At 43.0% G+C, this 22,572-nt stretch overlaps 1 protein-coding gene across 3 annotated transcripts in view; it reads left to right on the top strand.

Annotated features, from left to right (window-relative positions):
* FHOD3 (formin homology 2 domain containing 3) overlaps positions 1 to 22,572 on the top strand; it is a 537,856-nt gene that overhangs the window by 328,394 nt on the left and 186,890 nt on the right. For all 3 annotated transcript variants that reach the window (XM_004380906.3, XM_004380905.3, XM_012556799.2), the window contains exons 6-7: positions 475 to 569; positions 21,220 to 21,331. In XM_004380906.3, the coding sequence (XP_004380963.1) occupies positions 475 to 569; positions 21,220 to 21,331 (207 nt within the window). The remainder of the gene's footprint in view (positions 1 to 474; positions 570 to 21,219; positions 21,332 to 22,572) is intronic.

Raw genomic sequence — 22,572 nt, 5'->3', positions numbered from 1 at the left:
GAAAGGAATTAGCTCAGGATGATCCAATAGACTCTGGGGCCTGCTTGACCATCAGCTAGGGCACTAGACTGGTTGCTGTTGGAAATTTCATGTGTCTTCCTGGCCCCAGCAACAGTCCACAACCCAGACACCATCTCACAGGTATCTTCACCCCTGTCTGGGACTACACACGGACATAGAAACCTGAAAACATGCATTTGTACATCAAGACACAAAGAAACAATAATCACTGGGTTTGGTGCCTAAATTGCATCCTACAGACACTAGGAATAGCTCTTATTTCTTCTGGTGTGGTCAACACTTTTCTCTCTGAAATAACATTTAGCTAATTTCAGAGCTCAGGAATTCTCTTCAGATTTGATTGTTAACATGCTGTATACTTAAGGTCTCAAAATCTTGATGGACATTATGATTGTTGAAGATTATATTTATCCATAAAACCATAATGTCTCCTTGTTTCTTTCTTTTCTGTAGCTTTGGGCCAGATTATGTTGTATGTGGATGGGATGAATGGAGTAATAAACCACAATGAAACCATTCAGTGGCTTTATACCCTCATTGGGTCAAAGGTAAGAGAAAGTTATGATTAAATACGTATTCTGTTTGCATTGAATATTTTATTCAGTATGCAATCATACACCTTCTTTTTTGTCATCCTCTCTGAGAACAGTTTTGCAGAAGAAATCATATTTAGTTTTACTCAAGGCTTCACACAGTACCAATGAGGACTTCTACCTTATAGATTTTAAAATACATGTAAATTACTAGTAGCTTATGGATTTCAATGCATTTCCATTTTTTTCTTCTTTCAAGCTTTAATCAAATGCCTTTGGCACATTTGGTTTTTAATCTTTAATTAAAACATTATACCATAGATATAGTATTAATCTTGCTTGCTGTATTTCATCTTCATATGGGTTCAGCTACTTAAGTACATATTTATATGCTGTACTTACGTATATATGTATTCCTATATGTAAGGTGCCCTGTGGTGCAATGGTTAATCACTCGGCTGCTAACCAAAAGGTTGACAGTTAGAAGCACCCAGCGGATCCGCAGGATAAACCTGACAGTCTACTCCCGTAAAGATTATCGCCTAGAAAACCCTATGGGGGCAGTTCTGCTCTGTCGCATGCAGTTGCTATGAGTGGAAATCGACTCAACAGCATCTAACAACAACCTTCCTATACATAGACGAAAGAACTTGAGCATGCTTTTCGGCTAGACCAGGAATTATAATAGTAACCAGTGTTTGTTATGGATTTACCAGGTGACAGACTAGGTGTTTTACAAGCATTATCTCATTCAATCTTCATGAGACCACTATAAGGTAAATAATGTTATTCCCGTTTTATAAATGAGGAAACTAGTGCTTGGTTATGAGAATCTATCTAATTTCCTCTATAGGCCTTGGTGAGAGTTGGCCTGACCATGCTTTGGTTGGCCGTGCTTCAGCCAGCTATGCCTTGAATGAGGCCCCCACACTCTCAGAAGTGCTGTCTCAGGGAAGCAGACCTGCCTTGTCACTAAAGAGGTGCCCAAAGCTGGGCGAGGCCTTGCATTGTTCTCTGGGTTCTCAGGTTGGGCCATTAGAGACTTGGTTGGAGGGAGAGTTTGGAAGACCAAGTAAGAAGAGATTCTGTCCTGAGTGGGTGCAAATGCAGATGACTAGAGTGGGTTCAGCTCTTGGGAGCAGGGGTGGCGGGGGTTGTGAAGGAAATCAAAGTGCCTAGAGCAGTGAGCAACAGGATCAGATGGATGAGGGTTGGCCCTGAGGGCCTGGATTTGGAATTTGAACCCAACTTAATAGGTCACAGAATCAACTTAGCTTTCCAGGGTCCCTGCAGAGCACATGGTCAGCCCTGCAGAGGCTGTTCCTCATCCCTATATTTACTGCCCCCTCCCTCCATTGGTGAGACTGTCACCTCCCCTGGCCTTGTGTCTCACATTACCTGCTTCTCAAGTCATTAGACTCCACTGTACTTTAGGAGCACTCAGCTCGGTTTTGCTTCGTGAAGAGAACAATTCTCGTTTTAGGCTATATCTTCCTTCTAGAAGTTCCCAGAGCCCTGGTGATTGCGTTCTCGTGGAGTGGGAGTACCTGTTCTCTGTGGGTTGTTGTGTGCTGTCCAGTCAATTCCGACTCACAGCAACCCTGTAGGATGGAGTAGAACTTCCATATAGGGCAGTGGAAACCCTATGAGACAGTTCTACTCTGTCCTACAGGGTCACTATGAGTCAGAATCGACTCAACAGCAACAGGTTTAATATTTGTAGAAGCAGAATGCCACATCTTTCTCCCATGGTACAGCTAGGGGGTTCTAACTACCCTTTTAGTTAGCAGCCACGCTCCTAACCACTGCACCACCAGGGCTTCTTTCTCTGCGGGTGGGCACTAGTATACAGGTATCTGCTGGGTCCCAGTTCCTCGGCTGCCCGTTATACCTTCCTCTCAGTTTTCCTTTTCCCAGTATTATCGATGATAAAATCTTTTTCCCATTTCTTAGAAGAAGCAGTTACAATTTGATTGAAAACCTTTTTTTTTTGGCTTTGTTTTCTATGTAAAATGGAAAGTATACTATTTTCAAACCTACACAGGTGACCTTAGAAGCTGAGTGGAATGCTGGGCCTACTAGGTTAATTTAGCCAGGCCGAGGGAAGATTTCTATCTCATATGCTGTTTCAGTGTTTTCTATTTTCCCTTCTTTCTACTGGAGACTAGCATGCTGATTTTGGGAGACCCCCACCCCCAATTCATATTCATTTGGAAGCCACTCCCTCCCCAAGGCTCTCTGGATGGTCTTGAGCCCCAAACTTGGGGGATTGGAGGAGATTGTGCAAATAGAAACTGGCTTTTGATACATATCATGTCTGAATTTAAAATTTTTATATAGCTTTATATGGTATCTTAGTTATCTAGTGCTGCTATAACAGAAATAACACAAGTGGATGGCTTTAAAAAACAAAAGTTTATTTCCTCACAGTTCAGCAGTGTAGAAATCCGAATTCAGGGCACTAGCTCCAGGGGAAGGCTTTCTGTCTCTGTCGGCTCTGGGGGAAGGTTCTCGTCATCAATCTTCCCCTGGCCTAGGAGCTTCTCAGCAGAGGGACTCTGGGTCCAAAAGATACACTCTGCTCCTAGCTCCTCTTGCTTGGTGGTACTAAGGTCCCTCTCCTCTCTACTCCTCTCTTTTATGTCGCAAAAGAGGTTGACTCAAGATGCAACCTAATCTTCTATTTTGTGTCCTGCCTCATTAACATAACTGCCTCTAATCCTGCCTCACTAACATCATCAAACCAAACTCACTGCCGTCAGTAGATTCCAACTCATGGAGACCCTATAGGACAGAGTAGAACTGCCTCATAGGGTTTCCAAGGAGTGGCTGGTGGATTTAAACTGGTGACCATTTGGTTAGCAGCCAAACTCTTAACCACTGAGCCACCAGGGCTCCCCATTAACATCATAGAGGAAAGGATTTACAACACATAGTATAATAATATCAGGTCACCAAATGGAGAACAACCACACCTAATACTGGGAATTATGGCCTAGCCAAGCTGACACACATTTTTGGGGGACACAGTTCAATCTATAACATCCCACCCTTTGGCCCCCCCCAAAGTACATGCCCTTGCCACATGTAAAGCACATTCACCACATCATATCATCCCAAAAGTCTTAAATCAACTCAAAGTCCAAATTCTATCCTGGGACAAAATTCTTCATCTGTGAAATCTAGAATACAAGTTATCTGCTTCCAAAGTACAATGGTAGAATAGGTGCAAGATAGACATTTCCATTACAAATGGGAGAAATTGGAGAGAAGGAAGGGTTAACAGGCACCAAGCAAGTCCAAAACCCAGCAGAACACATTACATTAGCTCTTAAGCCTTGAAACTAATTCTCTGTTCTCAGAGACTGTTTAGGCAATGGCCCTGCCCCCCAGACTCTGGGTGTTGGCCACACTTTCTGGATTCTGGGTGGAGGCCCCTAGGCCCTGGGCTTTAGCTCTGCCTTGCAGACCCACTGAGATGACAACTCTGCTCCTTTGGATTTGGGTGACCTAATTCTCCTAGTCTATTTGAGTGGCAACAGTACTCTGGCAGGCCCTGTTCTTCTGCCCCTTGGGCATGGCAGCCCCACCTCCTCAGCTTTGGGCAGTGAATCTGGCCCCATCCTCCTGGCACTTGAGAATGGCAGCATCACAGTCCTGAGCTGGTGAAGATCTAACTCTCTGAAACCTAGGATGCCGAGATCCCACCCTTTGAGACCCAGCAGGCCATGGCTCCACCCTTGTCTCTTCAGCTTCTGTTTCCTGGTTCCTTGGCCTCTCAGACCCTTGACCCTCTTGGGCCGGCCCAGCCTCTGCCCTGCTCGGGCAAGTGTTACGAAGCTCTTTAGTGCTACGGATAAGTGCCCAGAGGCACCCCACTTCACCAGTAAGCCTCTGCCTGAAGGCACTCAGCTCTCTCACTCCGTGGGTTGGCTTCCAGCCGTATTGTGTAGTCTTCTGGTTCTGCTGCTGCTATTTCTCTGCTGCTGCTCCTCGCCATCTGTACCGTCTTCGGTGTTACAACTCTCCTCACTTCCTTCTGAGCTCTCAGCAGAATTGTCTTTGACATCCATAATTCTGCTAACAGTCTCTTCAAGGCAGTCTAGGCTTTTACTATTAGGCATTTTAAAGCTCTTCCAGCCTCTACCCATTCACAGTTTCAAAACCACTTCCACATTTTAGGTATCTGTTAGAGCAGCACCCCACTCCTGATACCAAATTCTGTCTTAGTTATCTAGTACTGCTATAACAGACATACCACAAGTGGATGGCTTTAACAAAGAGAAATTTATTCTCTCACAGTTTAAGAGGCTAGAAGTCTGAATTCAAGGTGCAGCTCCAGGGGAAGTCTTTCTCTTACTATTGACTCTGGGGGAAGGTCCTTGTAATCAGTCTTCCCCTGGTCTAGGAGCTTGTCAGCACAGGGGCCCTGAGTCCAAAGGACATGCTCCACTCCTGGCTTCTCTTGCTTGGTGGTACTGAGGTCCTTTTCGTCTCAGCTCTCTTTCTGCCTTTTATATCTCAAAAGAGATTGACTCAAGATACAACCTAATCTTGCAGATTGTGTCCTGCTTCATTAATATAACTGCCTGTAATCCTGCCTCATTAACATCACAGAGGGTAGGATTTACAACACACAGTATAATAACATCAGGTCACAAATTGGAGGACAACCACACACTACTGGGAATCATGACCTAGCCAAGTTGACACATGTTTTTGGGGGACATGATTCAATCCATAACATGGTCATGGTGAAACACCAACAACTAGCCCTATTTCTAACATGCAATAAAACCTAGCATGCTTATGATAGGAAAAGCATCACTATTTTAGCTCATCATGTGAAAGGGCGTGGAGTGTGGGCAAAATCAGGGCTGGTGGGATGGGAGGAGGCAAGGGAAGCAATGTGAAGAGGGAGAGAACATACAGAGAGGAAAGGCACAAAGAAAAGAAGGGGGACGGGGAGTGAGAGCAAGAGGCTGGGGCGGGGGGAAGAAAAGAAATGCCATGAGAAAAAGAAAGAAGAGATAACAGCAATACATCTCTGCTCAGGAGACTGAAGAAAGGCTCAGCCATCAGGGTGGCAGCAGCATCATATTGATTTTTCTCTGGAATTATTCTATTAGGAAGACAATTCAAAAGGAACACAGGAAAATCCTTATTGTATTTCTAAATAGCATGAAGAAACCATAAAATAAAAAGTCCTCAGCAATTAGTGTGTAAGAACTTATAATTTACTAGCTCCTTTAAACCAGTTGCTGTTGAGTTGATTCTGACTCATGGTGAACCCGTATGTGTCAGAGTAGAACTGTACCCCATAGGGTTTTCAATGGCTAATTTTTTGAAAGTAGATCACCAGGCCTTTCTTCCAAGGAGTCTCTGGGTGGGCTTAAACCTCTAACATTTTGGTTAGCAGTCAAGTGCATTAACCGTTTGTTCCACTCAGGGACTCCATAGCACACACCTTTAATCCTTGCCATCAAGTTGATTCTGACTCATAGCAACCCTATAGGACAGAGTAGAACTGCCCCATAGAGTTTCCAGGGAGTAGCTGATGGATTCCAACTGCTGACCTTTTGGTTAGTAGCCAAGCTTTTAACCACTGCAGCACCAGGACTCCATAGCACACACACTGTGTGCTTATTCCGTGCTTCATGTGTCCTCTCCTCAGGGCCTCTGTCTGAGGTGACGTGTTTGCCTCCTCCCCAGCCATTCAGGGGCATCAGTACTGGGTCAGTGCCGACTTCTTTCTCCATCTTTCATTTTCTCAAAGGACCATCCATATTAGTCTCTGGCTTCTGTGTCCAACACGGTGCTGGTCACTATGAGGAGAAGAAAATAGATCCAAGAGTAGCTCCATGCCTTGGAGCTTACAGTCTGGTTAGGAGGGAGAACATGGGTGATGCCAGAAGCCATGTGCCACTTATTTTGACATCAGATACAGGTCCCACATGACCTTGCAGTGTGCTCAGTTCCAGGCTGGTGGCTAAAAGTCAACAACAGCAGCAACCACCAGCGGCCATTAGTATAGTTGAAATGAGATTAGCTCTTACTTACAAAACATGCCCCCTACCTCCAGGACTAGTTAGCGAGTGATCTGGAAGGATTGATCTAAGAACCAACCTTAGTTTTGAAAATGAAGCCTCGTACCCCTCCTTAGAAGTACAGATTGGGTGATACAGCCACAGTAGGTTTTCCCAATTCAAATTAAATTATGAAATCAGGAAAGCCAGGGGCCTTAGAGTGTTCTTTTGACACAGAGTCAGATTTCTCTTAACCTAAAAGATTTACCTTGAGATCTTGTTGTTTTTGCCTTAAACAGGCACAGAAGTGATGAATGAAATCCGGGACTAGAGAAATCTTGTCATTCTGTTTTCATAATTCTTCATTTTCCTTCCATGAAAGGCAACAAGATGTGATTTTGCTGCCTGCCAGAGGGTCATTATGTGATGCATATTTGCAGATATTTGAGACTTGTAGCTAGAGGAGAAAATGATGCATTTGCAGCCAAATAATTCGTTTAAAAAAAAAAATAATGTGGTTTCAGTGAAGGTTTACACAGCAGCTTAGGTTCCCATTCAGCAATTTCTACACAAGTTGTTCAGTGACACTGGTTAATTCGTCACAATGTGTGATCATTCTCATTATTTCTATTCTGGTTGTTCCATTTCCTAGTTTCCTTGCCTCCCTTACACTCTCATCTTTGTTTTAAGTAATTGTTGACCTTTTGGTCTCATGTAGGTGATTTTTTAAAGGAGCACAGTACTTACGGGTGATATTTTTTGAGCCAATTTGTTATTTAGCTACAAGGTGACCTCAGGGCTCGTTCAGTCAAATAATTACTTTTTAAAAGAAAGAAAAAAGTGTTTCATTCTGTTTACATGAATTCATCTGTAAACTCCCCAGTCAGAGGTCAGAGGCAGATGTGCGTTTATGACTTATCACGGGTTGTAGACTTTTTCTCTTATTAATGCAGTTACAATTTTCATACATCTGGAAGTCTAATCAACTGGAGTCAGATGTTCCAGCTTGTATAGTATGGCCTTTTGTCACCCTAAGACAGAAAGTCTATCTCTCTGTGTCCATGTGAATCTTCTTCTGGCCCATTGGGGAGGTCCCAGGGACGCCGTGACTAGACCCCCACCTCCCTGCCCATTCTTCTTTCCTGACGCTGTCATGAAACCTGCCCTCTCTGTCTTGCTGTCCACATTTGCTAGCCCTTTTCTCTATGTTTTTCCGGTGGCCCCTTTAAATCTAATTCTTCCAGTTGTTCCCTTGGTTACTAATCATAGATCTCTAGACTTTCTTTGCATTTGTATGAGGGTGAGCATCTGTTACTTAATGCTGCCATAACAACACTACTACAAGTGGGTGGCTTTAAAGAACAGAAATCTATTTTCTCACAGTTCTGGAAGCTCTAAGTCCAAATTAGGGTCTCAGCTGTAACTCTTCCTTCTGTGAGCCTCCCTCCTGGTTTCTGGTGTCTGCTGACAATCCTTGGAGTTCCTTAGCCTGTCTCCCCTCCATGAGTGTCTGTGTCTATTCTGTTCTTTTTATAACTCAGAAGTTATTAGGTTTAGGACTCACCCTATTCTGGTATGACCCCATTAGCATAACAAAAGAAAACCCTGTTTCCAAGCAGGATCATACATAGAGGTAGAGGGATTAGGATTTCAACACATATTTTTGAGGGAAACAATTCTATCTATAGCAGCATCCTTTCCTCCTTCCACCAAGCCCCAGCTGTTAAACCTTAACCAGGGGAGCCCTGGCCATGCCCTTCCTCACACACACATACAAGAAAGGTGAGCCCACCTTTTCTTCATACACACACATTGGAAGCCACCACTGAAAAGTTTCTCATCAGGCAGTAAGATGATGAAAAACAACGTGGTGTGTGGAATGGAGTGGCGACAGGGAAGAAATTGACAGGGATGGAAGCTAGGGAAATTATGTAGTGTCACAGTTGTGAGGTGATGGGGCCTGGTTAAGAGTTGCAGCAGAAACAGAGAATAATGGAAATATGGTGACATTTTGAGGCATAGCTGCCTAGGACTGGGTTTCTGGATAGAGAAAAATAAAAGCAGGACTCAAAGATAGGGTCACAGTTTTGAATTTGGGCAACTAGGGAATATGGCATTGCCTTTAACAGAACTAGAGAAGTTGGAATGGAGTGTCTGTTGGTAGGAAAGCTTTGGACACACTGGTTTTGAAGTGAAAGAAATGTCACCCAATGAGAGTTAAGCAGGTGCCTCCAAGGGGCCTGGTGCTCCATGTGTTCCAGGAAATGCCGGTTGTTTGACAAGGAGAGGAGAGTCGGCGAGCTTGAAGACATGTTACTGATTTGTGTGATCCATTCAGATGACATACACATGGGTGAGATGTGAACCACTTTTTGAGATGCGACATATAAAATAATAGAATCCTAGTCTTGAAAAGATAGCAGAAGTCACATTAAAGATGTTCCTGATATCTGTCAGCCACTTTTCTGATACTTCTAGAAGCAGAGGGAGCACCATTTCCCCAGGCAGCCCAGCCATCGTTGGACACTGGAATTGGTGAAAAATATCCTTATTGAGACTATCATTTGCCTCTCAGATGTTAACCAAGTGTTTGTGAACTGCTTTCTGGAGCAGCACACACTGACTTTCAGTTATCATGTAATCCTGTCTGTCTTAGTCATCTAGTGGTGCTGTAACAGATATACCACAAGTGGATGGCTTTAACAAAGTCCAGTAGGCTTGAAGTCCAAATTCAGGGCGCCGGCTCCAGGGGAAGGCTTTCTGTCTCTGTTGGCTCTGGAGGAAGGTTCTTGTGATGCATCTGTCTTCCCTTGGTCTGGGATCATCTCAGCACAGGAACCTCAGGTCCAAAGGACCCACTCTGCTCCCAGCACTGCTTTCTTGGTGGTATGAGGTCACCGTCTCCCCGTTCGCTTTACTCTTTTATATCTCAAAAGAGATTGGTTTAAGACACTATCTCTCTTAGTCATCTAGTGCTGCTATAACAGAAATACCACAAATTGGTGGCTTCAACAAAGAGTAATTTATTCTCTCACGGTCTAGTAGGCTAGAAGTCCAAATTCAGGGGATCAGCTTCAGGGGAAGGCTTTCTCTGTTGGCTCTGGAGGAAGGTCCTTGTCATCAGTCTTCCTTTGGTCTGGGAGCATCTCAGCTCAAGAACCTCAGGTCCAAAGGATGTGCTCTGATTCCCGTGCTGCTTTCTTGGTGGTATGAGGTCCCCACTCTCTGCTTGCTTCCCTTTCCTTTTATCTCTTGTAAGAAGAAGGTGGTGCAGGCCACAGCCCAGGGAAACTCCCTTTACGTTGGATCAGGGATGTGACCTTAGTAAGGGTGTTACAATCCCACCCTAATTCTCTTTAACATAAAATTACAATCACAGAATGGAGGTAACCACACAATACTGGGAATCATGGCCCAGCCAAATTGATACACACAGTTTCTGGAGGACATAATTCAATCCATGACATTATCTAATCTTGTAGATCTCATCAGTATAACTGCTGTTAATCCATTTTATTACATCATAGTGATAGAATTTATGGCACATCAGGAAATCACATCAGATGATAAAATGGTAGACAATCATACAATACTTGGAGTCATGACCTAGCCAAGTGGACAGATATTTTGGGGGGACACAATTCAATCCACGACACTGTCCAAGCTAAACTCAGTGGTTTCCTCAGATTGTGCTTGGGGACATAATTTCTAATTCCTCATCATACTGGTTACCAACTGTTCTGTCTCTAGTTATCTAGTGCTGCTATAACAGAAATACCACGAGTGGATGGCTTTAACAAACAGCAATTTATTCTCTCACAGTTTAGGAGGATAGAAGTCCAAATTCAGGGCACTAGCTCTAGGAGAAGATTTTCTCTGTGGGCTCTGGGGGAAGGTCCTTGTCTCCTTTCAACATCTGTGGGCCTGACTTTCCATGGAAGTCTCCACACATCTTGGCATCAATCTTCCCCTGGGTCTAGGAGGATCTCAGAGCCCGGACCCTGGATCCAAAGGACATGCTTCACTCCCGGCTCTTTCTTTCTTGGTGGTAATGAGGTCCCTCTCCTCTGTTTGCTTCTCTCTCCTTTATCTCTTGTAAGATAAAAGGTGATGCAGGCCACACCCCAGGGAAACTCTCCTCACATCGGATCAGGGTTGTGACCTGAGTAAGGGTGTTGCATCCCACCCTAATCCTCTTTAACATAACCTAATCTTGCCTCATTAACCACAGGTAGAGATTAGGATTTAAAGCACATAGGACAGTTTCATCAGATTACAAAGTTAAGGACAACCACAGAATGCTGGGAATCATGGCCTAGCCAAGTTGACACATACTTTGAGGGGACACAATTCAATCCATGACACCATCTGAGAACCTCCTAGACCTAAGGGAAGATTAATGCCAAGACACATGGAGATCTCCAAGGAATGCTGGGCCCACAGATGTTGAAAGGAGGCAAAGACCTTCCTGTATTGCTGACAGAGAGAGAAGGGCTTCCTTTGGAGCTGGTGTCTGGAATTTGGACTTCTAGCCTCCTAAACTGTGAGAGAATAGACTTCTGTTTGTTAAAGCCATCCACTTGTGGTATTTGTGTTACAGCAACACTAGATAACTAAGACGCCATCTAATACAAAAAATAGTAATATGGTAGCTTCCTGGGATACGACATTATTCTTTCACAAATCCAAGAAGCCCTGATGGCACAGTGGTTAATCGCTCAGCTGCTAACCAAAAGGTCGGCAGTTCAAACCCGCTAGCTGCTCCATGGGAGAAGGATGTAGCAGTCTGCTTTCTTAAAGATTACAACCTTGGAAACTCTATGGGGAAGTTCTCCTCTGCGCTGTAGGTTGCTATGAGTTGAAATTGGCTTAACAGCAACCGTTTTTCGCAAATCCCGCCTCTGATTCACTAGGCCTTTTAGCAGCAGCCCAGGATACTGGCTCAAATTGAGCTGGTAATCCATTAAATCTCCCAGGCTTTCTTCACACACGCATGCTCACCAGTTTCTTCCATTCTGCATGTCCATGATTGATTGTTTTAAACTTATATGTAGGGCTTTGCATTTTTCTCATTGATTTTAAGCCAGAGTTCCTGTCTCAAGAAAATTAGGAATCTTGCTTTGGCTAGTTATCATGTTAGTTGTTAGTCCCAATTTTATTTAGCATACATTTAATAAACAAAGCTCATATGTCATTGACAAAAATGTCATCAGGGACAGAGACGAGGAATGGATAAACCAGCCCACCCTGTAGGTTGACACTGATTAGTCAAGCATTTCAGGGCTATTGTGAAGGCATCTAACTCTGATCATCGCCTGCATTTCTTCATTGAGTTCACAAGGCCTTACTGAAATCAAGATATGCTGCATCTGACAGTAAGAGCTGGAGCTTGGAGGTCAAACACACCTGTATGATCTTGGGTCGATTACGTGATTTTTCTGGGAAGAGTATTTTTTCACCTATAAAATGGGGATAATAATAATGAAGAGTATGTAAAACCTTGAACATTGTTCCTGACACATCAGTGCCCGGTATTGTTAGTTTACAACTCTTTTCCCATGAGTCCACTAGCCTCTTAACTGTTAAGAAAGGAAATGTTTTCAGTTTGCCATGATCTGTTCACCTTGAACCTGCTGATTGTGGGTGTTTTCCTCTTTTTTATAAGTGCTTGTGAGACATTCGTCCGAAAATCCTCTAGAGGATCTTGCTAGAGATCAATGATGGATTTAATAAGGTGTAGGATATAATTTTTAGATTTCATCTTTAATTCTTTTCTGAAAATTGGGACAGCTACCTGTTTATAGACTTTTTGGCTACTCTTCTATTCTCTCCCTGTTGTCTTGAGGATTACTAATTTTTAACTTTGAATTGTTTGAGGTGCCTGCATTGAAAATTCTCAGAATATCAATTATTATGCTCAATTATTCTTAATAGTATTATTAAGGCTTATTTTAATGAATATATCCAAATGTAAAAAATGAAATATGATTTCCATCTTTTAAAAAATATATGTTTTATTGATTTTTTGGTGAAAATTTACACAGCAAGTTAGGTTCCCATTTAACAATTCCATCTTGATAAGTATGATTATTGTCTGAACTCCTGTTGTTACTCTAATTGGACATCAGTTGTACTATTATTTGAGGGACATACTTTCCCCAGGTTCTTCGCCTCTGTATCTTTGCATCTTCACATTTGGAAATAGAGCTTATGTAGCCTGTATTTTACCATTATAGCACATTCATATGACTGAATATTATGTAGGCATTAAATATTATGATTTTAAAATATTACAGTACCACAGGAAAATGCTTATATTTAGAGTTAACTATATCAACAGATTTTTTTTGGTATGTGAGAAAAATTCAAAGAAAAATCAGAAGGAAATGTACAAAAAGTTCACAATATTATATCTATGTGGGAGAATTTCAAGTGATTTTTATTTTACTTTCTTCTGTTTCTGAAGTTTTATGCAAAAGAAATCTATTACTCTTGTAATAAAAAAACAGTAAAAATTTTAAAGGTTATTTAAAAAATGTTTGTGGGAAAGTACATGTAACAAAACATTTGCTTTTTCAACCACTTTTTTGTGTACAGTGGAATTAGTGTAGAGTGAGATTAATTACATTTGCCATGTTGTGCAGCTGTTACCACTGTCCATTTTCAGGTTTTGTTTTTTTCCATTACCTTATTAGAAACTCAGTATCCTAAAAGGTTATTTTTTAATATCAAGATTTCCATATTATGCCAGTAAACTTTAGCTTATGTTTTTCTTTCAATCTGTTATCATTAACTGCATTATTAAAAATAGTTTTAATCCAAATTTCTAATAATAAAACATATCAGCAGACGTAATTAATTTAAATAATTCGGAAATAATAAACACAAAATCCAATGTCCAGGAGTGATTTAGCATAAAAGTGCAATTCAAGGAACTAAATAATGTTCTAGTAGCCTCCTTTGGCTGGACAAGATAGAATTTATTGACTGAGTAGTCTCATGGTGTTCCTTGGTAGAGAAGATCTGCCCTCTTCTGTAAGAGTTGGGTGGACACTAGGAATGGAAGAAGCATAGGATTCTGAGAGCTAGCCCAGGAGTTGCCCTGCAGGCTCAATTTTGTTTTTACCAATAACCACTGTCCCAGCAAAGTTTTGCCTCTCTCCACCTGCCAGCACTCATCTACCAATCTTCCTCTACTCCTTCTAAGTAGGTGTGAGTGGCTGCCAAACTCTGGCTGATAGCACATTCACTGTACCTGAGGTTTAGTTTTGTCCTCTGTTATGTTTCCAAGGCTGGTTGTTTATTTAAGAAAGTTTTTAACCTTCATCATGACTCAGAAACTAATAATTTGTTGCGTTTTCCCAAGGCTTAAATTTTTGTACGAGAAGGTAAGTTGGACTCCCCACATACAGTAGGAAGAATCAGATTGGCCTATGTTTTTTTTCAACTTCTTCCAGAAATTAGCTGTGTGACAAGTTATGTAGCCTCTTGGAACGTAAGTTTTTGCATCTGAGAATGCAGATGTCACTACCTGGACAAGTACCCAACCTGCTGATTTCCCTTCTTCATTCTAAAGACACTGTAGGGGTCCTCCTTAAGGTAGCATATCAGTGCAGGGTTCTTGGTATTTCTTAGTTGGCAGTAAAAGGGTGGGTTTACATTACATATTATCAACTGACTCTTTGTAATTACTTTGAGTATCCAAAGAGGAATTAGCAAAGTGGACATTTTCTGGTCTTGTCTGCTTTTATACATTGTTCTTTAAAGAAACCTCCAGCTAAGCCCCAGAATTTTATCTCAATAGAAGAAAATTTTGATTTGTAGTATTGTTATGTTACTGTTTATTTCAATTATTTTGAATAGTCTGGGATATTTTACATTCTGCAAGATTTCCTATCTACTAAATAGTAAAAAGGAGCCCTGGTAGCACAACAGTTAAGCACTCAACTGCTAACCGATGTATTGGCCATTCAAACCCACCAGCAGCTCTGCAGGAGAAAAGACCTGGCAATCTACTCTCGTGAAGATTACAAGCCTAGGAAAACCTATGGGGGCAGTTCTCCTCTGTCCTATAGTGTTGCTATAAGTTGGAATCGACTCGATGACACACAACAACAACAAATAGTAAAAACTTAGAGAGCTTCCAGCCTACCGCTTGACTACATCAGTCACAGAGTTTGTTCCCTTTCTGCAAATTGCCCTGGGTCATAAGCAAGGTTGATCAATAGGCCCTGAGGCTACAGCACATGGTTTTGGTGCAGGGAACTTATTGTCTTGTCAGATGTGTCAACCCTGGTCTCTATGTTCCTCCCACTGACACTTGTGAGCCAAGGCCCAGAGTTCTATACTCAGGGGATGCGTTTGGGCCCATACTTTATTTCTGACAAGACCCACCTCATTTTGTAGACAACCTCACAGAGCTTGGGAGGGGAGAGGTTTGGGGTCTAAGATGTCAATTAGACTGTTTGATTACCATTTACAAAGACTTTAGGACTCATTCTGACCTTCTTGCTCAAAAATTCTGAGTTTAAGTATATGCCAGTGGAATAAATTGTTTAAATGAGGAGTTCTTAAAGATAAGTTTAAAATCTTTTTCTTCTTCATTTTTTTAAGATAGCCAGTACATTCTAAAGTGCTTGTAAGCTGGTAAACAATGTGGCAAAGCTTTATATATCAAGTTATCTTATCAATTTCTAATTCGGTTTTAATAACCAGCATCCATTTATACAACATGTATTTATGCTTTTTTAGTGAAAAACAAAACAAATAAAGCGTGTTTTTATAACCCCGCTTTGTAATTTAAATCTTGAGGTTTAGAAATTGTGTTCTTTTCATGGTTGTTGAATTTTTAGAAGAGGAGTAGGAATTTGAAGATTTTTTTGGAATACTTTTCTTTCTACTTAATGAGCAGCATATTTGACCTACTAAGTATAGTCGTTGTATTTTCCTAAGTGCATTAAAACATGAAGGGACATCCAGTTTGCTTTTAAGTGTCAAATTCTTGAGAAATTGTCTTTTATTTTTTCCCCTTACATCTGTTGGTTACATTTTATCTAAAGCCTAGATGCTGGGATCCTGCATAGGCTTACTCCTCACCTTCCCCGTGGGTTGTCCCAAAAAACTGAAAAAAGAACACAAGAAACAAAGCTGTATGTAGATATCATCCTGCTACCCTTCTTCCACAGCCACGGAGGTGATGCTGGAGCCCTGAGTTATTTATGGAATCCCGAGGCTCAGCCCCTGGACTGAGGCTCAACCCAAAAAAAGTTACTTCCCTGGGTCAACAGGCATCTCTGTTCCTCTGAAGGCTCCTGACCTCTATTTTATGTTGAGCAGCAGCTGAGAACTCAAAACAGTAGCTGCAACAGAAAGTAAAAGCTCAGCCCATTCACCCTCCAGATGTGCTAAATAGTTAAGAGATGTACAAAAGTTCACAGCTGATTGCCTTTTCCTGTCCTCTGGCCTCCCCTCATACAAGGGAGTTGTCTCGGATTCCTGTCGTTTACTGTTATTTAGCTCATGTTAAAGAACACCATAAAGCATACTTTTGTTCCTTTATTATAATGGACAGAGTTCAAATAGAATACTAGTATTTCCTGTCCATGGGTGATGCAAATGGTTAGCGTCTTCAGCAGCTAATGGAAAGGTTGGCCATTGGAGTCCACCCAGAGGTGCGATCTACTCCTGAAAAATTAGCCACAGAAAGCCCTGTGTTTTACTCTGACACACGTGGGGTCGCCATGAATCGGAATCAACTCGACAGAGACTCTCAGGATTGGAGGAGGCCTTAAATGGGCTCAGCCAGTTCATTCCTTACCCAGGTCCTGACTTCCTTCTACAGTAGCCTTAGCCAGTGGTCATTCAGAACTTCCAGAGGTGGAGATTCCTCCTTCCAAGTCAGCCCCTTCTATCTTTGGACCACTGATTATCTCGCTGACTCTGTCATGGCCATGTACCCCTGTTTAACTGCTTTGTGACTGTTTGCCTTATCTTCCTGTATGATTGATCAGATACTCCATAAGAATGAGGATCAATTCTTATTGATTTTCCCTCAGGGCTACACAGATGGGCAGGTGTCTGAGCCTGTAAGCCATTGCAATGAAACCCTTCATTAGAACATGAGGGAGCACCAAGCAGAGCTGAAAATCGGGCAATTCACATAGGAGTGACACTGGGCAGATGTGACCCTTTGGGAGGCCATCAGCAGCTAAGCCATGCACTGAAGTGTCTCCTAGGCATCTGTGCAGCTCCATCCCACCCTTCCTCACTTGTGACCCTCACTCTTGCTGCCGCCGTGGGCCTGCTTCTCCTGTTTGCTCCATCGCTGCTGTCTGGTTTTCCTCTTCTTGAGTTATGAGCTGGGAATCTCAATAGTGGATAAACTGCCCTCTGAGAATGTGCCTACAATAATCACCCACCACCCATCTGTCTGTTGTACTGTGGTGATTTGTGTGTTGGCTATAATGCTGGAAGCTATGCCACCACTATTTCAAATACCAGCAGGGTCACCAGTGATGGACAGGCTTCAGCAGAGTTTCCAGGCTAAGATGGACTAGGAGAAAGGCCTGGTGATCTACTTCTGAAAATTAGCTGATGAAAACCTTATGGATCAGGACAGGATATTGTCCAATGGGCTTCAACTTCCCAACAATCATGAGGATGGCACAGACCAGGCAGCCTTTTGTTCTGTTGTACATGGGGTCACTATGAGTTGGAGCCAACTTGATGGCAACTAACAACAACAAAATTAATGCAAGTGGCACCAAGAGAGGATTTTTTTTTTCTTTTTTTTTTTTTGCTATTGGCTATGAAATTTTTTTTTATTTTTTCCCATACAAAAATTTATACATACATTGTTAGTGACTCTAATTGCTCTCCTCATACTGTGACAGCACACTCCTCCCTTCCAATCCTGATTCCTCATGCCCATTCAGCCAGCTCCTAACCCTCTCTGGCTTCTCATCTCACCTCTGGAGAGAAGCTGCCCGTTTAGTCTGTTGTGTCTGTTGAGCTAAGAGGCACACTCCTCATGAGAATCGCTTTATGTCCCACAGTCCAGTCTAATCCCTGTCTGAAGAGTTGGCCTCAGAAATTGTGTTAGTTCTGGGCCGATAGAGAATCAAGAGGCCATGCTTTCCAGGGTTCCTCCAGTCTCAGACCATTAAGTCTGGTCTTCTTACTAGACTTTGAGTTCTGTACCCCACCTTTCTCCTGCTGCATCTGGGACTCTCTGTTGTGTTCCCTGTCAGGGTGGTCATTGGTGGTAGCCGGGCACCATCTAGTTCTTCTGGTCTCAGGCTGATGAAGTCTCTGGTTTATGTAGCCCTTTATGTCTCTTGGGCTAACACTTTCCTTGTGTCTTTGGTGTTCTTCATTCTCCTTCACTCCAGGTGGTTGGGACCAATTGATAAATCTTAGATGGCCGCTTGCAAGCTTTTAAGACCCGAGGGAGGATTTTTAAGAGCTTTGAGATGTGCAGCATGTTTGGACCTGGAAGAATGAGCATGTGGCCTCCGTTGTAGCTGCTCCAAGACTTTGCAAGGTTTTGACTGCATTCCAGATACTTAAGGGCATCAAATTAAGTGATTTCTTGATAAATGAGAGTTTGATGTAGAATTCTTTTGAAGTAATGTACTTTTGTTACTTTCGTGTCTGTGCAGTGATACTGGGAAGGTATTTCTGAGGAGGAGTTCTGCTGGATATATTTGGGTGATTAGTTAGGACATGTCTGAAATTAGTACCATGCATTTCCATAAGATTAATGTGCTGATGCTCTCTTTTTTTCCCAAAGTAGTTTATCTACTGTGTTTGATATTTATTTTACATTGTAAACTTCCGAAAGTACATAAACATAAACTTAGACTGAATAGAAGCCAGATTCATAGAAATCTAAAATCATGAATCAGAAGAGTTTAGAGATTTTTTTTTTAATAAAATTACACTGCCAAAGAGAACTCTAAACAGAGCTTTTACAACAAAGAGAATGGAGACATGAATAGACATGTTGAGGCCAAGAGAAAAAGGAGGCTTTGCTAGAAATAGTGTTTTTTTTTTAGTTAGCCTTTTAAGGGGGGTTTGGATTTTATTCTGAGTGTGATGGGGAGTGATTGGAGGGTTGAAAGCAGGAGAGTGCTCTGCTGCCTCTGGCTACAGTTTGGGGGTGCAAGGCCAGGAGTACTTGGGAGGCCATTGTGGTGGTCCAGGGTGGACAGGAAAGATGGAGACATGATGGATTCAGTGGAGGTCTTGCAGGAAGCTCTGACAGCACTAACAGATAGATTTGTTATGGGAACAGGGTGATAAAAGTACAGCATGAGTCCCACTGCGCCCCTCAGTGGTGGTGATGCCCTGTGCTGAGATGGGGAGTGGTAGGTGGGATGGCATGAGCATGAGTAAAGACCAAGAGCTCTACTTTGGTCACACTGACTTTGAGGTGCCTGTTGGCATCTGAGTGGAGATGTCAGGAGTCTGGTAGGTATACAACCACCTGGCTCAGGAGTTTGTTCTGGCCTGGAAAGAACCATTTAGAATTGGGTCAGAAATTGAATTTAAAATCAAGGGACTGGATGGACTCACGTAGAGACAGTGTGTGCAAAGAGAGTGCAGGAGTGAACTCTGAGTGGTTCCACACTTAGAGGTTGAACACCCTAGAAGGAGCAGCAAAGGAGTGGCCCTGAGGTAGGAGACTGTGGTCACCCACAGTGAGAGAAAATTGTTCTAGAGGGAGCAGTTAAGTTGTCTCATGTGATGCTGAGGGGCTGAGCTAAAATGGACAAAGAGAAGTAACAACTGAATTTGACAGCATGGGGGTCATTGGCAACCTGGTCCGGAGCAATTTAAATTGAGTGGTGTTGACAGAAGCCCCATTAGATTGGAGTGAGGTGTCAGTGGGAAGTGAGGAAGTGGAGCCAGGGAGTGTAGCAATTCCTTGAGAAGTTTTTCTATAAAAGGGAACTGAGAACCAGGACAGTGGTAGAGAGAGATGTGGAATCAAGAAAAAGACAGATAATTGCTAGGTAAGTATGACAGAGGAGAAAAGGGCCAGGGGATTTTGCATGATTTTCGAGAAACGACTTGAGGTGGGCAGTGTTTTTATGCTGTTCCCCAAGTTCCTGGTTGAGTATACACATGTGCCTAACACTGTGATTTGGAAAGATGCCTCCAGAAGCCACTGAGTCTTCCTTGGGCATCAGAACAAAGAGCTCAGACATGATTCCCCCCAACTATGGCACTGGAGGCTGAGCAGGTAGTTGGCTGGTCATTGATTGATTGACCTCGTAATTAATTGATTCAGTCATTCAGTGAGCAGACATCTCAGAACATCTACCCTGTGCCAAGTATAGTTCTAGGCCCTGCAGATACAATGCATATAAGCTCCCCCCTCCTTGAAGGAGGAGTCCCTGGGTGGTATAAATGGTTAACACACTCAGCTACTGACCAAAAGGTTGGTGGTTCAAGTCCACCTGCCGTCACCTCAGAAGCAAGGCCTGGTGATCTACTTCCAAAATATCAGCCATTGAAAAACCCTGTGGAGCGCAGTTCGGCAGTGACACACATGGGGTCACCACGAGTCGGAGCTGAGTCGACAGCAACTGGTTTTTCCCCTTGAAGGAGCTTTCTGCACCTCCAAGCAAACTCCTGGGTGTGGGACATGCAACCGAAGCTGGGCTTGTTGTTTATTAGATGCAGAATTTACCATTTAGAGGAGATAGTTGGTGTGTCAATTACTTGAAGAGGAGGGGAGCTAAGATCATCAGGAGACCATCTCTGCCCACAAAGGCAGGTTCTCAGGAAGGAAGCGGGGTCAAGGGAGGAACGACCATGGTCAAAGGGTTGCAGAGTATCTGGAGGTATGGGGAGGAAGCTGACCTGGAAATCCCCAAGGCTATGGTAACTCCAAAACTAGCAGGGCTGGAATTAGGAAGCTGTGGCAGCTTCAGTTGGGCAGTTTGGAATTTTTTTTCACAGTGCTTGGTGACCTGGGGGTGAGTAACCTGTGACCTTCCTGGGGGTACACAGCATGAGAAGGCTCTGCAGCTGTGTGAAGGAAGGCCTCTGAATTTCTGGACTGTGTGTGGCTCTTTGTGAAATGCTGAGCCCTGGGCCCAGTGGGTATGGGTTTTAAGGTCCTGGGGAGATGTTTCTGCCCACGGGGGACTTCATTCATGTTCCTCCTTATCCTTGGAGCTAGCTTTGTGACCTTGTGCAAGTCATTTAACCTTGTGTGCTTGTTTTCTTACTAGAAAAGTAGGAATTGTGATTGTCCTTACCTCACAATGTTATGGTCAGGATGAATGACATAACAGACTCCACAAATGCTAACTCGTTTGTTGAGGAACTGCCGGGTGTGAGCTCTGAGACCAAGTACCCTGGGTTCAGGTTCTGGTTCTATTTCTTACTAGCTGTGTGATCTTGGACAGGTTACTTTGTGCCTCAATATCCTGATCTGTACAACGGGCATAATAATAGTACCTGCTTCTTCGGTTCCTGTGAGGATCTAATGAGGCAATCTGTAAACTACTGAGAAGAGTGACAAGGTAGAAATAAGCTTTAAGTGCCAGCTGCTGTTCAGAGGATGATGCTTTCAGATGTACAAGGCATATCTGCACCTACCTGACAGTTTTAACTTTTCTTCCCAGTTCCGCCTGGTGGTAAAGACAGCCCTGAAGCTGCTGCTTGTCTTTGTGGAATACTCAGAGTCAAACGCACCTCTTTTAATCCAGGCTGTCTCTGCTGTTGACACAAAAAGAGGTGAGTAGTCCCTACCCTCCTTATTTCATCAAGGTAAAAATGTCTAATGTGGGACCGCTTTCACATTTTATATATTTGAGACAGAATTAAGTGGCCATTTCATCCCCCATGGAGTCCCTGGGTGGCACAAATTGTTAAGCACTCAGCTACTAACCAAAAGGTTTGTGATTCAAGTCTACCCAGAGGCACATTGGAAGAAAGTCCTGGTGATCTACTTCCAAAAGATCACAACCACTGAAAACCCTACAGAGTGCTGTTCTACTCTGAAACACACGGGACTGCTATGAGTTGGAATCGACTCGATGGCAAATGGGTTGGTTGGTTGGTTGGTTGTTTTTTTCATTCCCTATGTGTGGACTTCTTACTGCAGGAACCATATTTTTTAGAATAATAAGTGTACAATGATTGGGAACGGAATGTGATTTGACAGTTAAAGGAAAGTACCTGTGGACTTACACAGGACAGATCAGAAATTGAACTTATCTTTATCCCCTCACCTCAGCCCCTACCACATGGAACCAGTTCCTTCTCCTATTTTCCCCATCTTGTTTAGGGTCATCCTGGCTTGCTTCCTCTCCTCACCTCATGCTGTGCTTTATTGATTCTGATTCCTAGGTCTTGACTGAACCTTCCTCCTTCCTTCCCTCCATCCCGTTGACCCTGCTTTACTTGGGGCCTCTCACCTGGCAACCCCCTGTCACTCCATAGTGCTGTCCTGGCCTCTGCCATTGGAGGCATTCTTCTAAAACCCGGATTTGGTCACATGGCTTCCCAGTGCCTACCGGATAAAGTCCAAACCCCTTTTCCTGACTTAAAGGACCCTTCGCCATCCTTGTTCACTGCTACCCGCATCTCCACCTGGTCTGCACCACACCCTTCCTATCCTGGGTCAGATGGTCATGTGCTCTCTAATCCCTGTACACCCCTCTTGGTGAAGAATGAACTTTGGGTCTGGGTTAGTGTGCAATAAACTGTGGCCCTTATAATATTGTGAAACCTGAAGCTGAAGTTCAGGGTGTTTTGTTTTGTTTTGTTTATTTTCTTCACCAGTAGGAGTTAAAGACTCAGATAAAGAACAAAAACTTGATAACATTTTTTTCTTTTTATGATGGTAGTAATAATATTAACTGTAGAAAATTTGGAGGAAAATGGTGAAAGATGGCAATAAAAAATCTCCTCTAATCTCGCCAGTCAGAGATAACTGCTGTTAACATGTTGGTGTTCCTTACAGTTCTGTGTAT

Source organism: Trichechus manatus, unplaced genomic scaffold, assembly GCF_000243295.1.
Source record: "Trichechus manatus latirostris isolate Lorelei unplaced genomic scaffold, TriManLat1.0 scaffold00078, whole genome shotgun sequence".
Lineage (NCBI taxonomy): Eukaryota > Metazoa > Chordata > Mammalia > Sirenia > Trichechidae > Trichechus > Trichechus manatus.
This window is presented reverse-complemented; position numbering and strand designations above follow the sequence as displayed.